The 17,309-nt window shown below is 38.8% G+C and overlaps 1 protein-coding gene across 2 annotated transcripts in view; it reads right to left on the bottom strand.

Moving 5' to 3' along the window:
* The window catches only part of EDIL3 (EGF like repeats and discoidin domains 3), a 593,234-nt gene that overhangs the window by 415,211 nt on the left and 160,714 nt on the right, over window positions 1-17,309 (bottom strand). For both annotated transcript variants that reach the window (XM_045285334.1, XM_045285335.1), the window contains exon 2: window positions 7,913-8,041. In XM_045285334.1, coding sequence (XP_045141269.1) covers window positions 7,913-8,041 — 129 coding nt within the window. The remainder of the gene's footprint in view (window positions 1-7,912; window positions 8,042-17,309) is intronic.

Below are 17,309 nucleotides of genomic sequence, written 5' to 3'. Positions count from 1 at the left end.
CTGGGAGGGGTCACCACATGGCTCCTCTGGCTCTACAGCTCCAGAGCTCTGGCTGCATCTGCGTAGTTCAGTCCGATTGGTCCTCAGTAATACTTTGCAGGCAGTGAGTTTGTGTCCTGCTTCCAGTGAGCTATTTATTTCCTTAGTGCCTCCTGATGGAGTCATCAAGCTGTGACCTGATTGACAGGCTAAACTCCACCTCGTCACTCGTAAGTGTCAAATTGACAACAGATTATGTAACTATCACAACTGGCTTAGGTTTTAGGTAATATTTCTGAGTCTTAATGACATGACAAAAATCTTTATCATTAAAAGAAATGTTTCTCTTAATCCAAGTGGCCATTCAGTTGTTTTTCCCTCTATTCCTGCACAATAAAATTGTTTCAGTTGCATTTTGTGTTCAAACTACAACTTCTTTAAAAGTTCAGCCTCCCTGTCTTTTCTAATGGTTCTAGCTAAAGTTACACCTCCTCTCACTATACCTAACATTTTCTTTAGTTGTCTTTACTGAACCTATAAGACTAATATTGTTTATTGTCTAGCTCTCTCAATTGCATAGAAGATCCATGAAGACACCAACGCTACTTTTATTTTTAAATGGTTGCCACCTCAGTGCACAAATATTATAAGGCACATATTAGATGCTCAATAAATACCTGATTATAAATGAATCTTTTATTTTCTTTTTCATGTTATCTTCCATACATTTTTCCACTATTCTGGTAATTTTTAAGGGTTCTAGGGACACAATATTTACTGGTCCAGAAAACATCAAAGGATGATGGATAAAATACACTGAGTCATTTTACCAAAGATTATTCATCCACATTCAACATCCAATCATTTCAAGATGTCCATATAATTAACAAGTGATGATAACGAAGGTGGAGGTCAAAGTTGCACTGAAGGCTTTAGCAAAAAACAAGGTTCCAGGAACTGACAGGCTACCAATTGAAATGTTTCAAAAGATCGATGCAGTATTATAAGTACTCTTCTGCCTATGCCAAGAAATTTGGAAGACAGCTACCTGGAGCAGATATGGGGGCAAAGTTATGAAACTTCTTAGTCATAACCAACCACCTTGACAGCTCATCCCAGCAGGATAAGCTGCTAGGAGCTCAAGATCATAGTCTCGCTGAGATCAGAAGAACTAGATGTTGCCCAGCTACCACTACCAACTGGTCTGAGAAAGATTACCCTGAAAAGAGTGGGAGAAATTGTGCGACAGAACTCAAACTCATAAACTAGATCAAGATTACTGGACGAAGACGAGTGGGACTATTGCCTTTGGACAAATTTAGGTCTGGAACTGAAGTCAGAATTGTCAACCATCTGAGATCAAAAGGATGGACAGCATTTACCTAAGAACAGATTTCAGAGAATTAAGAAATAAGGATGAATGAGAAAAGAAAAGAAAAGGAAGAAGTGGGTTAAATGAGGATACATGGAAGGGAGTGCAAAGAAGGACTTGAATTAAAATGTGTAAGAATTGTTTAATGTAAAACTAATGGCATATCCCATGAATCTTCACTTAATTCACAATAAAAAGTCTTAAAATAATATGTTAAAAGGGCATTTATGTAACTTTAAGGATAAAGATGCCACAACTGTACCTATAAGAAATATGATAAGCAGGGAAATAAAAGGTTGAAGTTGTCAAAGATTTCATTTTCTTTCAACCACAATCAAGGTTCATGGAAGCAGCAGTCAAGAAATCATAGGAGGTATTGCATGGGGTAAATCTTCTTTGCAAGACTTCTTTAAAGTGTTAAGAAGCAAGGACATCACTATGAAGACGGGGATGGGTCTGACCCAAGTCATGGTATTTCCACTCGCCTCCTGTGCACATGAAAGATGCACCATGTATGAGAAGGAAGACATCAGAGGAATGCGTGCATTGGAATTATGGTCCAGGCAACACACACTGAAAAGACCATGGCCTCTCCGAAGAACAAACAAATCTGTCTTGGAATAATTAAAGTCGTAATGCTCTGAGAGAGAGGGTGGGAAAACTTTGGCTCCTGTACTTTGGTCATACTATTAGGCAGAGTCAGTCCCTTGCAAGCATCTATCGTGCTTCATAAGGTAAAGAGTCATTGTAAAAGAGGAAGCCCCTAGAGGAGACGAATTGCCAGAGTGGCTACATCAGTGGGCTCAAACATAACACCATTGGTTAGGATGATGCAAAATCAGCAGTGTTATTCTGTTGCATACAGGGGGCCATGAGTCAGAGCTGACTTGAAGGCATCAAACACCAACGACAATTATTCTATGGAAATTCGAAGCATTTCCCACTACTCCAGAAAACGGATTTTGGTAATATCATCTATAATTTACAGGGACTTAACATAATCATTTATCTTTCTCAACTACTCCAAAACATTTAATGGATTTCAGAAGGCCACCATCCTTGAGTGGGATACCACTGCCTATTTTCTACTCTAGCCCAAACCAGTATGAAGCCATGATTGCATCTCTAGTTCCTTTGTTCTTTTCCAAATATGCTTGGAAATAAATTTAAACATACATAATCATGAAATGAAAGCAGTAGCCATATTAGCAGATTTATCCACTCCTTGGCTGCAAAAATATTTGCATGGTTATGGCTTCAAAATCGATGCTTCCACCTGAATTCGTCATCTTAGCTACAGGAAAATAGAATTTCATAAATTGAATATATGAAACATTTTACTTATTTTCAGCCTCTCACATCTGGGTCTTCAAATATGTGGTAACTGAATCAATGATTCCCAGTTTCTTGGTTCAAATCTGGATGCTTGTTCTTTATCCTTTCTTTTATCCAAACCCCTTTTGTTCAGTAATAACCCACTCAAGAAAGGAAAGTTCATTGCCATTGAGTTGATGCTGACTCATAGTAACACTATAGAACACGGCCAAACTGCCCCTGAGTGTTCCCAAGACTAATTATACGGGCCTAGAAAGCCCTGTCTTTCTCCCTCAGCAGTTGATAAATCACTGATAATTGTTCATGGTATTTTATAAATACTCACGCTCTCCGCCCCTTGTTACTTTGCTAACACAGACTTAGATAATGTCCTACTTGGCTCCAGTGTATCTCCTCTCTTGCAGCGACAGTGATCATCCAAGAGCACAAATGCTCGCCATTGCTCTCAGTGTAACGTTCTCGTCCTTGAGACATCACCCAGCACTGGATAATCTCACCCTCTCTGCTTTATTCCTGCCCACTCTCCCCAACCCGCCAAGCAGCGACCACAGTAACCTTCATTATCTGGCTCATTGGATTTGTCGTGCCTTTGCTCCATGATTTTTGTCATAGTCTGACTTTTTTTACACATTATTTCCTCTGTTTAGAATACATTTTGAAAAAAAAGAATACATTTTGCTTTCCTCCAGATAAATTGAAGTTATTTTTAGGATTATGTTTCCTTGTTGTTGCTGTTTTCTAGTTAGTACAGCATTCCTAGTAGATACACATAGTTTGACTCTAATTCAAAAGTATTTAATTTGAATTCACCAAGATACCATGAAAGAAAGTCCTACCAGACAGATATGAGTTCACTATGGATTGGGACCCTCTCAACGGCAACACTAATTTTCAGGTTAAGTAAAATGTGTTTTTTTCTTCCTATGCTTATGGGACCTTTAGTTTTTCCTGTCATAACATCAACTGAGCCCAGGTGGCATAGTGGTGACACAATAGACTGGTAACCCCAAGGTGAGTGCTTGGAATCTACCAGCTACCAGCAGTTGGAGAATGAGGCAGTTGCCTGTTCCTACTCTGTTCGATATAGAACCCTGATTCTCAGTCTTCGTCCTGCCGCGACCCTTTCATAGAGTTCCTCATGTTGTGGTGACCCCCAACCAGAAAAGTATTTTCATTGCTACTTCATAAGTGTAATTTTGCTACTGTTATGAATCGTAATGTAAAATATCTGATATGTAGGATGTATTTTCATTGTTACAAATTGGATATAATTAAAGCATAGTGAGTAATCACAAAAACAATATGTAATTATATATTGTGAAATATCCTTTCCTTTTAAATATTTATTTCTAATGACAAATACATGAAATGTTGTCTGGAAGCATGGTGTAACATTGGTAATGTCTTCACGCCGGGTACCCATATGTGGGCTTATCTGGAGACAGATAGAGGGGCGGTGTCTCGCTTCTTAAGACCATGGGAAATACGTGTTTTCCAATGGTCTTAGGCGACCCATGTGATACAGAGGGTTGCTATGCACCAGAAACAATGCAATGTCGGTGGATTACTATAACACTCATCATAATTGTGTATTCATTTATTTGCTTTCCTAGATAGAAATTTCTGTGACTTTGTCAACCGCAATAAGCAACCAAGCTGATTATTTATTTTGTCCTTCTTGTGTAGTGGTTATGAATTGGGTTGTGATCTACATGGTTGGCAGTTCAAAACCACTAGCAGCTCTGAGAGAGAAAGATAGGGCTGTCTAGGCTACTCTTGTAAACAGTTACAGTCTCAGAAACACACAAGAAGCGGTTATGAGTCAGCATTGATTCAGTGGCAGAAAGTTTGGTTATTTAAGTGATGAAAGCTTATATTTGCTACCATACTAGTTAACTGGATTTATCTGATATAGTATACATAAGAGAATTATGTCACAGAACAGAATGATGTAATAATCCCTAAGGCTTCCAAATATGAACTCTAGATTGTTAACTGGTAATAGAGAATTATGTAGGGGAAAAAATCCATCAGCATTAAGTTCCAAATTGAACAGCACCCACTCAACAACGTAAGTAGGTAATTGGGGAGTCATTTGACAATTAGCCACAGGGATTTTGTTTGCAAGCCCCCTGAAGAAGGTTACAGTGTCCAGTGTACATCTGTGCCAACACTAGCTCTTCTGGCTTATGTCTTTAAATTAGAGGATATGAATGGGAACTTAGTCTTTCTTTTGTTCAGGGTGATGTGTCCTTGCCTTCTGTCTTTTAAAATGAGAGCTGAGTCTTTTAAAAACTGTAAAAGGCTAAAGAGACTGAAGTGCATGAATGTATAGGAAGGGAGAGAAAGATGAACATATGCCCCAAAAGTACTGAGTTGGAGGTATGCAGGACTAAGCCCCCAAAGCCCCAAAGATAAGCCATGTTCACTACTAAATGAAGGGCATGAACATAAGCAAGTACATTCCTCCAAGCTTCAACACATAATATTGGAATGTAAGTGATGTGAGGATTGGTTGCAAATATGGTGAAGTATTTTGTGTTCTATGACATCAGATTCTTTAGGAGAGAAGAAAAAAGTGAAAAATTGAATGAGAATTTATTTGAAATAGGTGTCATCAAGAAGTTAAAACAGGGTACCTGAAAAGTAGTGAGGTTTTAGTTTTAAATCATGAGAGCTTTTATCACTAAGAATAGCAAGCATTTGAAACACCCCCCTCAGATATGCTGCAATGAGAAGAGATGATGTCCAATTGTACCCTGCAGTGAGCAAATATAAATATCTAAATTAGGAACCAAAGGCCACTGTTTTCTAAGCAAATATAGACACATTGTTTCATTTGAAAATTAAAATTAAGAAGGACTAGAATGTTATGAAAACACTACTTCTATATTCCTGAGTAGAAATCAATGTATGATGAAACTTTCTACTCCAGTAAACAGTTACAGTCTCAGAAATCCACAGTGCCACTTCTACCCTATCCTAAAGGGTTTGTATGGGTTGTCATCGACTTGATGGCAGTGTTGTTGTTTTTCCTATACATTCCGATTAAAAATATTTGTGGTTAAATTATATACCATGGCTTAATTTTTTTATGTATAAGAAAGAGCTTTATATAAAGAATAATTGTATATTAAGAAAACATCTCAACCCAGTCCAGCTCAAGTCCATAAGTCCAGTATTAGTTCATATGTTTGATACCAATCTATAAATTCTTCTTCAGATTCATGCAACACATGCAATAATGCTGAATGCAGGAAGATCACAGGCCAGTGGGTAAAAGGTCTTGTGGCTGTAGTGGCAGTAGAAACATCTCAACACTGGCAGGAGTCTCCACATGGCTCCTCCAGCTCCAGGGCTCTAGAGTAGCTCCATGTGTCTTATCACCAGTAAGACAAAGCAGAGAGCATCTCTTCCATCTCTAGTGACAAGACAGGGGTTCCCAAAATCCTCAGGAAAGGGCCATGCCCACACAGAGGCCATACAGGTGCCAGACTCCACCCTTCACAATTTGAAAGATTATGTAACTGCCATAGAGGCTTAATCCACAGGTGGACTCTGCAAATAGATTTTGGGCTTTCATTGTCATCCATAGCCTTCTGCAAAAAGGTGCTCAATTTAAGCTCAAATACAATTCCCTCTTCTCATTTTGGATTTTATTATTTACAGTCTTTGGGTCACACAGGCTGGTGTTCTTCTAACATATGCATTTAGCTGACAACTCACGTAGATGATTGCTTTCTTTTCAAGCGTTTTCTATATCACCCATATCTTCAGTGATCTCTTCATGAGTGTAAGTATTGAGCAGGGGCTCATTATAAGAACCAGTTGTTACTAGTTTAGGGCTTAAGGTTAGGTGTGAGATGTGCGCCATTTCTTGATATAAATCTCCATATACATAGGATGTATTTACAATATTAAATCTGAAAAAATTACATATTCAGACACTGGGCCAAAGTGATTGAAATTTTTATTTTCATAGCATTATGTCATCCTACCAAAAATATCAACTTGATATTAACATAAAATAAAGAGAAATGTTTTTAAAATGAATTAAATAAACCAACTATTTTTCAGTAGTAATATAATGGACTCTTTCAGAAATGATGAATTTATTCTAATGCAACGGAAAAATAGGGAAAATGCATTAAAGATCCATCATGCTAAAATTAAATAAGATCATTAATTTACTATTATTGGTAGTGGATACTATACAGTTAGTGAATACTGACTGGTTGCCAATAATAGCAAGTTAATGATGTTATTTAATACTTTAATTCAGTCAAACAATATCTCTATGCATAAGATATTTATTAGGCACATTAGTAAAATGATGCATGACTCAAACTAATCCCTACATTATTGTTTTTCTTTTTCAAAAATTTTTTTAAAGCAACTTGAGGGTTTAAGTGTTTTGGGTGCACTTTCTCATTGGCAGAGCTTTAGTCTAATATAGTTTTCTTATATCAAACACATAGTCAATTTTTCACTTTTCTTGGTATTGAGGTGGAAAATGTAGATTTTTTTTTAACTTCATCATGGAATTTCTTTCAATCAGTGAGAAATTTTCTGTAAAAAGGTAAAAAAATGCTAAATTATTTTAAAGTACAGCTATTTCCTTAATGGGGTTATTCAGAAATTATAGAAGTTATCCTGAATCCATAGCCATGCATGTCAATGAAGTACTTCACAGATGGGAAAAAAAACATTTTTCATTAACGGTAATAAACTTTTGGAAAGCAAAGTTTTTGAAAAGGCATTAAAGATCATTGCAGTTGAAATATTGTCTTCCTTCATATACTTAAATTCTCAGGAAAGAAATGATGAGAACATCCATAAAATATTAATGGATACTAACAGTCATTAAAATAAAAACCATTTTATACACAGTGATTATTTAACTTGAATAAATTTACTTTGGGTTTATTTTCCAGTGAGAATAAAGTTTTAAATTTATTTTCATATTAGAGGTAACAAGAATTTATTCTATCCAAGTATTATTCTTAGTGCTTTTAATTATAATGTTAGTAACTAAGGTGTATAAATATTTATTTAAGTAGAATTAATAAAAATGTGATTCAGAGTAATGCTAATGATAAACCAGTAATGACAATAATTGATAGTCGGATGCTGCAGTAAACTAATTAGCAACATGAAGTCATCTTATCACTCACTCGTGAAAGAAGGAAAAGAGCAAGTATAGAAATGTTTACATCTTGCACTTACCAACCTCCACGATACTAGAACAGTTGCGATCCGTGAAGCCATCTGGACACTCACAGGAAAAGGATCCACCAGCTAATCCTGACAGACAGACCCCTCCATTTTCACAGGGATTGGGGTCACAAATATCACCTGAGGATGAAAGAAACAAAGATCTGCTGTTTTTTGTTTCTTTGCTTGCTTTTGTTTGTTTTTCGGACTTGGGAACTGAAACGCACCTACCGATGGTTTTTAAATAAGTAAGTAAAGAATGTTTTACTGAGATATATAAATAATTCTGCAAGACCCAACTGAAACCATGTACTTAAAAAAAATAGTAAACACTACTCAATAACTCAATGCATGGAGTCCAAGTCAGCTCATCATGACCCCATAGAAGAGTGTAGAATTGTCTCTGTGGCTTTCTGCTTTAAGGGAGTAGAAAGCCCCATTTGAGAATCACAAAACTGTTGGTGATTTCTAACTGCTGATCTTGTGGATCACAGCCCAAAACAGAACCACTATACCACAGAACTCTTAGTATATAAGGTTGGGTCAGGTACCGGACAGAGGACATTAGAAAAAGCCTGCCTGCCCCTACTGGACCAAAATAGCTAACTTCAAAGGACCCAAGATCAATGATCCAACTGCTGGAGACATCAGGTGGAATGATCAAGGCACCAGCCTACCTCAGAATTTGTATGGATGAAGGCGGCTTAGAGCCCCTGCAGTTGTAACACCTTCCCCTTCCTCCTTGTTTGCCCACCTGCAGTTTTTACTTTCCCTTCCTGACTAGCTTAAAACTCATTCTCCACCACATATTGAGTGACTTCTCGGGTCCCCCACTGGGGCCCATGGGGCTCACCTAGGAGTTCAGGGCTCCCCAGAACTGTACTGAGCAGCTAAGAGGGGGCTCACTCCGTCTGGGTTTTTGGCACCAAATATTAAGTTCACCGCAGAGATAAACTGAGGCCAGGCCAGAGAGAAGGAAAAGGAGAAGTTTACTCTGTGCTTCCCAGCGAGTTTCACTGACTCCAGCAATGAGTCAGAGAAGCCACACCGCCCAGGAGTTCAGGGCTCCTGTCTCTCTCTCCATCTCTGCTCCCCACCCTCTCTAAGGAGATTAGCCTAATAGCGGCTACTATTTGGCTAATTTGAAGCATTACTTCAAAGAACAACCAGAACACGGTGCCATGAAGTTAACTCCAGCTCAAAGCAGTGTGTCAAATTAGAACTGTGCTCCACAAAGATTTCCATGGTTAGATTTTTGGGGAAAGGGGACACCTATTGTCGTTCAGTTTTTCATACTATGAAGGCTTATGAACTGCTGTGATGCTAGAAGTTTTGTTACGGATATTTTTTAATGACAGCAAGGTCACCCATGGTGAATGGGTTCAGCTGAGCTTCCAGACTAAGAACAGACTACAAAGAAGAAATCGCCTCCTACTTCAGAGAAAGCAGACACTTGAGTTAGTCTGGGTTGACTAGAGAAACAAATCCATAAACACTCATATGTGTATAAGGAAGAACTTTATATACAAGAGCAGTTGATTTCGAGAAAGCATCCCTAACACACCACTGAACACCTTAAACATATATTAGAAACATTGTCAGCTACTGAGAGCCTAAGAAATGGAAGCAGAGGATTACTGGAGAGCGCTGGATGAGAGGCCCCTCTGGTCAGAATACACGCTAAAGGTGACAGAGGAGGCACTGCTTTCTCAAGCAGAGTCCACCCAGGTGACAGTGATGTGAATTAAGTAAAGCCTCAAGGAGTAAAGCCTTCCAGAGCCTTGTTTGCTGATGGGTACCACTCAAGCTAAGAAGAAACAGTAGCAAAAATCGAATAGTAATCTGAACTTGAAGTGCACTAAGTATGAATCTAGGAAAACTGGATGTCATCAAAAATGGAAAGGAACACATAAAGATCAATATTCCTGGCATTAGGGAGCTGAATTGGACTGGTATCAAGCATTTTGAATCAGAAAATCTTTTGACTTACTATGCTGGGAATGGTATTGCATTCCTTATCAAAAAGCGCATTTCACGATCTATCTTGCAATACAGTGCTGTGTAGGATAAGATTATATCACAGTACAAAAGTCCAATCCATGCAGCTATTATTCAAATGTATGCACCAACCACACTACATACTACAACCTACTGATGAAGAAACAGAAGCATTGATCATTACTGGCACTTGGAATGCAAAAACTAAACACAAAGAGGAAAGAACAGTAGTTAAAAATTATGATCTTGGTGACAGAAACAAAGCTGAATGGTCAAACAAAGCAAATGATCAACCGAGGCTTTGTCCTGGGCAAATCTGTTGTCCACCATCTCCTTGGCTTATAGAACAGCAGGAGGTTACCTCGAGGACTAAGGAAACTGACAGGATGGCACCTAACAATAGCAGCAACAGGTCAACAAGCCCTTTTCTTTCTTTTGTTTAGGTGCTGTGAATGAACACTACCCTTTGACTTCTTGGTTAGTATTCAAGTGCTTTAAATCTGTACCATGCAGTCTTCCAAAGAATACAAGTGGGAACTAAAAGATCTTAACTCAATAGAAAGGGTTCTACAAACCTTAAGGGTGTGACCTCAGAGCAGCCTGACACATTCAAAGTAATAATGATGAAGTCTAGAGCATAAATCACGCTGCAGACAAAATAGGGGTGAGGTTTTACTGCCTTTGAATCAGGTTCGTAAAAGTTTGTGCAATTTTTAAAGCACCTCGTATGCAAAAGGGAACATGTGGGTGGCCAGATGATTAGCATATTCAGCTGATAACCAAACATTTGGTGATTCACCTTAGACTGGGGTGCCTTGATGTAAGACCTGGAAATATAATCCTGAGAAATCAGCCACCAAAAAACCCTGCAGGGTTAATAAGCCTCATTCCTAGGGTAAATAAAGTAGAGAAGGGAGCATTTTCATTATACAGTTTATTTATTCCAGGAAGGAGGCTTTTCAAGATAAAAAAACAATAAAAACCATTGAGGATGTATGTTGTATTTCTTATTAAATTTAGTCATTTATAATAACTTTTACCAGTTTTGTGCTAATCGCAAGATCAGCAATTTAAAATTGTACTGCTTGAGTAAGATGAGGCTTTCTGCTCCCCCAGAGGCATACAGCCCTACAAACTGACAGGAGTCAGTCCTACACTTTCCTTTAGGGTTGCTGTGACTTGGACTTAACTGAACTACAGTGAATTAGGCTGTGGTTGGTATCCCATATGTGATAGGTAGGTTTATTGTGCCAACTTGGCCAATAGGAACCTGTGGGATTAATAAGGTTGCAGTTTGTTTGAGGGACAAGGAGATAAATGGCTCGGCAAACCCTGCCTTGCTGTGTGTCTCTCTTTCTCTGGTGATTGGACCGGTTGGCTTACCTAGTTCTCTGCCTCAACTTGTGAGCTACACTACCCATGGGACACCCAGCTTGTGGATTTTGTCACTAGAGCTTGAGGTTCCTTGGAGACCTGCTTCACCATGCTGCTGGTGTATACATTGCTTGAGCTTGGGACTGTTGGATCCTGTTGTCTGGCTGAGTGTTGGTGACCCACCCTGCTCTTTGCTGCCTGTGGCCAGACTGCCTGCATTGCTCTACAGAAGACTCAACTGTCTGTTTCCTTGACCTTGGACCCAGCAACCCTCATGAGTTGAAGGACTTCCAGTATATTAACTATTACAAGGAAGTGAGTTGAATTGAGCCCTCTGTACTGCATGCAGTGTGGACTAATTAGCTGTTATATTCCCTTGTGCTGTATATATCTATCCTCATATATATATTATTTTATACCTATATAAAATAATAAGTGTTCTGGTTTTATTTCTCTAGAGAACCCTGTCTAACACACCATATTAATCATTTTTACATTTTATGGAAATGAACATAATTGAATTTGAGTCAAATAAATACAGCAAGTCATTTACCGTGCTAAAATCCTAGATAAATCGACTATACTAGCAATGGAGCCTATGGAACAGATCTAAGAGCTTGACATGGAAGTAACAAATTCACAAATGGGTACAGTTTTTTAATTTCAAAATTTTACTATGGCTAGAACATGAGATTCTATGTTAGGCATTGTTGAAGAATGCATATGTAGGTTAGATCTGAAACAATTAAAATATGACATTGCTATTTATAAAATAAAATGGTATGGGTGTTTCAAGCAGATTTTCAAGTTTAACATAAGTCTGTATTTTTTATCAACAACCCTGGCAGTATTTTATAGAGTAAATTTGAATGGGAGGTTGAAGACTGCAAAAAAAAAGGTATTTTACTAGACTTACTTTATAGCTTTTTACATATTTAGATAAACAGCCACCAATCAAGCCTTGATTTATCTATATATTCACCATCTAGCCTTCTGTGCCATAGGTTTGGATGCTGAACTAAATGTTGACCATAAAGATGTTAAAGACAGAGACTTTTCCATCAAGAAGTCTTTACCCTCCGAGCCTAATATGATTGATTAAAAACCAGGAACAATTAATAGGAATCAGAGGTATGATTAAACGCTGCTTTGTTGTGAGATGCTATCAGGTCAGTTCTGACTCATAGTGACCCTATGTTCAGAACAAAATACTGCCTGGTCCTGTTGTATCCTCACCAAATTCTTAAAACCAAACTCACTGCCAGAGTTGATTAAGACTCATAGTGACCCTACAGTACAGACAGAACTGCCCTGTGAATTTCTGAGACTATAGCCCTGTAAGAGAATTGAAAGCCTCATTTTTTTTTTTCCCACACAGCGGCACATTGTTTCGAACCTCAGCCCAACTAACTCATAACCACTATGCCATCAGGACCCTATCTTTATAATTGTTGTTAAGTTTGAGCCCATTGTTGCAGTGTTTATGTCAATTTATCTCACCAAGGGCCTCCTTCCTTATCACTGACCTTCCACTTTACCAAGTGTGATGTCCTCTCCCAAGGTCTGGTCTCTCCTGATAATATGCCCAAAGTATATGAGGAAGTATCACCATGTTTGCTTATAAGGAACATTCTGGCTGTACTTCTCACAAGACGTATCTGTTTGTTCTTTTGGCAGTTGATGGTACATTCAATATTTCTGCCAGCACCAAAATTCAAACGCATCAATAATTCTTTTGTGGTCTCCTGCAGTAGACTAGTATGCATGATCCAAATTATGGCATCGACAAGATTTCCCTAAGGATTCAGAGATACTCAGGTGAAAAACAAGAGGAAAATGCATGCTCAGAAAAATAGACAAAGGGAATAACACTACAGAGGGAAAAAAGAAAACACATCATTGCAGAAATGTCAAGCTGTCTGTTAGAGCTACAGTATAGAGGTAGATAAGGAACAGAGAGAGATGAGGTCAGAAAGGTAGCAAAGCTATAAAAATAATAGCCTTGGATGCTGTGCCAAGAAATTTTTAGTTTTATTTTTAAGCACTGGGAAATCATAAAAGGACTTCAAGCATGGGAAGTATATAGCCATGTTAGTGTTTTAGAATGATCTCCCAAGCAACCTTGTGTTGGATGAAATGAAGGGAAGCATGGCTGGGGCAAAGGATTTGATGTTAAATTTTGAAGTCTCCATAGCAAAAATGCTAAGCATATTCCTGACCCACAAAGAAACTACCCTGGTTCTGCTGTTGGGTACACATGAAAATGCTAACGAGGAAGCATAATGTTGGTGCTCCAAACCCACCTGCTGCTTTGTGGGAGAAAGATGCAAATCTTTCTTTGTCAGGAAAGATTTACAGCCTCAGAAACTATATAGGGTTACTATGGACTGGATTGCAGTGTATTTTTGTTTGTTTATTTTATGTGGTGGTGGGAGTGGTTTCTAAGGATCAATAAGTAGCTATAGACATGGAAAACCATAGTGGTACTATGCCAATACAGCTTGTAGTTAGTGAGCAAAGAATAGAGATGAGAAGTCCCTCACAACCCTTATCCTGATGAATCAATCCAGAAGCAAAATGTTAGAGAGATTCTATGAGAGTGGCAGTTACAAAGTACAATCTGAGATCATCAAACTAGTAATACAGTCATCTACCAGCACCATGCGCAAAACTGAGTATTAAAGCCAAGCATTGTTAATATAATGTAGCAGTTACAATTCCATTCTTAATACTACAAAAAGAAAAATGTCTGTCACTCAGGTTAAATCTGTTGGGATAGCAGTATCAACAAGATAAAGGAAATTGTAGATGCTTTAATTGACATATTATTGACATCTCCAAGGGAGAAAGAAAAGATGCGAGTGTTACTCAAGAGGTACTCAGTGTGCGAGGTTGGATTACCATATTTATCCAAAACCTAGAGCCTCTTGCTCTAACCACTCTATTTCCCTTTGGGGAATTCCTGCATACCATAATATGTACTGATTGGAGGTCTTTGGCCATGGAGTCAACTCTAGTTCATGATGACTCACTGTGTTTCAGAATCGAATTGTGCTCCAGAGGGCTGAGTTTTAAACAATGAATTGCCAAACCTTCCTTTGGCGGTGCCTCCTGGTGGACTGCCCTTCTAACTTTTCAGCTGCTAGCTGAGCAGACCAACCCTTTCGATTAACCCGGCAGACTGCAATGACATGGAATCACAGACCGGATTTTACCAGAGCCACAGAAGGCCTGCATTTCTAGTCCATTGGTTACCCCATTACGACAGAGTGTTTTCAATGTCCTCGGAAACGTTTCTTGGCGTTGGTCCTGCTCTTTCACGTGCTAATACTAAATTGGGTTCATTTTCTACCAGGTGTGTGTACCAGCCATATAATGCTTCTGTGCGTACAATGACCCAGAACTATCTGCTCAGTTTTCATTATACCTCGTGGGTACCAGCTGTTGTTTAACTGCTCTGCCTTGTCTCTCCTGCCCTTGCACATTCTGTTCTTTTGGATTATGCTGACTTTTCCCCTAATGTGCTATAAACTTGTGAATAGTCTTCGTTTATTGTACCCAATCATTGATATTACTCTCAGTGTCTTTCTGAAAGATAAAAATGAGGTAATCTTCTGACCAAACTTTGCAAGGTAGGGTAAAATGATATTCTGACTAAATTGATAGAGGATTTGTTGGAAAGCAAAAATGTCAGTTGATTGCTAGAGCTCTTGTCTGTTGATGAAGGAGCCTCTTTCATAAACAAGTACATTGAGTTTAGAAAAATTGTTTAAGATGCCTCTGGAACATCCAAAGTATAAAAGTTCAGTAAGTAGTTGAGCAAGCTAATAAGACATTCAAAAAGTTCCCCTGTAACCCAGAATGGTAATTGTGGATATGAATGAATTACTTCAGTGAGAACCCATTGCCACCTACTCCATTATGACTTGTAGTGACCTTATAAAGGGATGCAGACACAATGCATCTTTATAGGAACAGAGAGCCTCATCATTCTTCCTCTGAGAGGCTCATGAGTTTGAACAGCTGACCCTGCAGTTAGCTGCCCAATGCCTAACCCACAGCACCACCAGGGTTAGATTGGTGTGAATGGAGTATGGGGAAAAAGTAGGCAACATAGAACAGAGCAGTGAAAAGGGTAGCTCCTTCAGCAACCCAGCAAGTAAGTGAGGACCAAGAGGATGATTCATTTAAAGTAGAAAAGAAAGAATTACGTCCTGAGTTCTTTATACCACAATACAGATAGTGAATGAATGCAATCAGGATTTCGTATGTCAAGGTCTGCCTGGGATTAATTCCCACCCTCCAACCTATATGTGAATTTACTCCATAGACAATGCCAGCAGAAAAAAACTGTCATAGCCTTCAACACAAAGTAAAGAATAAAGACCAGAAGCTCATCAGACATAATTAGGGTGATCATAGGTCCAAGCTTAAAATCTGTTGTCTCCAGATTGAACTATTAATAGTTTCTGCAGATCAGTTGCTAAGACAAAATGAATAGAGCAAGAAGGTGTTTGAGAAGCAATGCCTAAGAGTGTTAAATAAAGTGGAAACAGAAATGGGCAAAGAGCTTTCATCCTTTGCAGCATCTCGGGAACGTGTGTATGTGGGTGTGGGGGGCGGGGGTGGGGGGTGGGGAAGCAGTAGAAGCAGGACTGGTGAGGAAGATCCTTAGAGCAAGATGCAGTTGTGGGCTTCAAAGAAAAGCATATTTTTTCTTTTCCTTCAGTAGAGCCACCCTCAAACTTAGAAATCTTCCAGCAGAAGGGCTCTCCAGGTCTTTCAGGATTGGCCGAGAGGCACGCAGGTTAATGAAGGCTACCAAACTATGTGAGTCTGAAGGTACTACAGAGGAACTGCATTCTTGCAGCTGAATAGAACACTCATTTTTGAATGAAGGTTCTATTTTTAGTCTCAAAATATCCCTGTTTCGGCAGGTTATATGTTTACCTGGCTCACAATCACCATATCTTAGCTTGTTATTTTTCCTCCACAGCCCTTATTTCAGTTAGTTGTATAGAAGTGGGCTGATATCCTCAGTAGAAACAAACTCTTCAGTGGCTAGAGTTCCATTTCCAATGGAAATGCACTAAGGAGTCTTCTAACCCCTTATTATTTCTATAAATCTTGGGAAGCATGAATTCAGTACAACCCTATTCAAATGCAATTGATTCCTGGACTTCAAATCAGTAATTTTGTTGTCTGCATCCTAGTGGGGCTGCTAGTAGAGTCTTCAAAAGCTAACAGGGAAACCAGCACAAGACGGCAGGTTGAACATGGGAAATAGAACAATACATGATTCCATAGCCTTGCATGGTATCGTCAGCAGACTCCTACAGTATGCCTCGGCAGAGTGTAATCTCTGAGCATTGTTAATACTTGATGTTTCTGGGCTGGTTGTCCTCACCTGCTTTAGATTAGGACAGATGTGTTTAATTTGAATCTAACTATGTTTTATGATTCCATCTGCAGTTTATGGCGGACGCGGGCAAATGAAGCTGATGCTGATTTACCTTTTGGCAATTGAATGAAGCAATTCTTTTTCCCAGAGGCAAGAAATCATTGTAGGCTAAATTTAACTTTCTGTCGCCTGCTCTTTCCCCCTCTTCTCCAGAGTTCTGATGTAACTAGGACAGCCTGCAGTTTTCCAGGGTTGGCTTTATTTTCTTCATTGATCGGGTACCTGTTGCTGGTCACTTCCCAGTCAAAGTAACGTAGGACTATCTTATTTCACTTCATTATCAGTTGGTAACTTAATAATAAAATGTGGATGTGCCTATAGAACACTGTGTAACATTATAGCAGATAGCACACGTAAACAACGAAAATCCATTGCCTGTATGGGTGTCGCTGTAGTTTTTCTGTAAGTTCAGTCTATCACTATGCAACAACCTCTATTTATGATGTGAAGAAGATGATTCTCTGTTGACACTATTCTGGGCATCAGGATAGCTGATTTATGTCATTGACATGCATACTCACTCGGTTTATGTGGCCAGTTTTCTTGACATACTATTGTAACTGGATGCTTTTATTT

This window comes from Echinops telfairi, unplaced genomic scaffold (genome assembly GCF_000313985.2).
Source record: "Echinops telfairi isolate 266 unplaced genomic scaffold, ASM31398v2 ScPeMD7_7469;HRSCAF=8507_1, whole genome shotgun sequence".
Classification (NCBI taxonomy): domain Eukaryota; kingdom Metazoa; phylum Chordata; class Mammalia; order Afrosoricida; family Tenrecidae; genus Echinops; species Echinops telfairi.
Note: the sequence above shows the minus strand (reverse complement) of the source record. Positions and strands in the feature narration are given on the sequence as shown.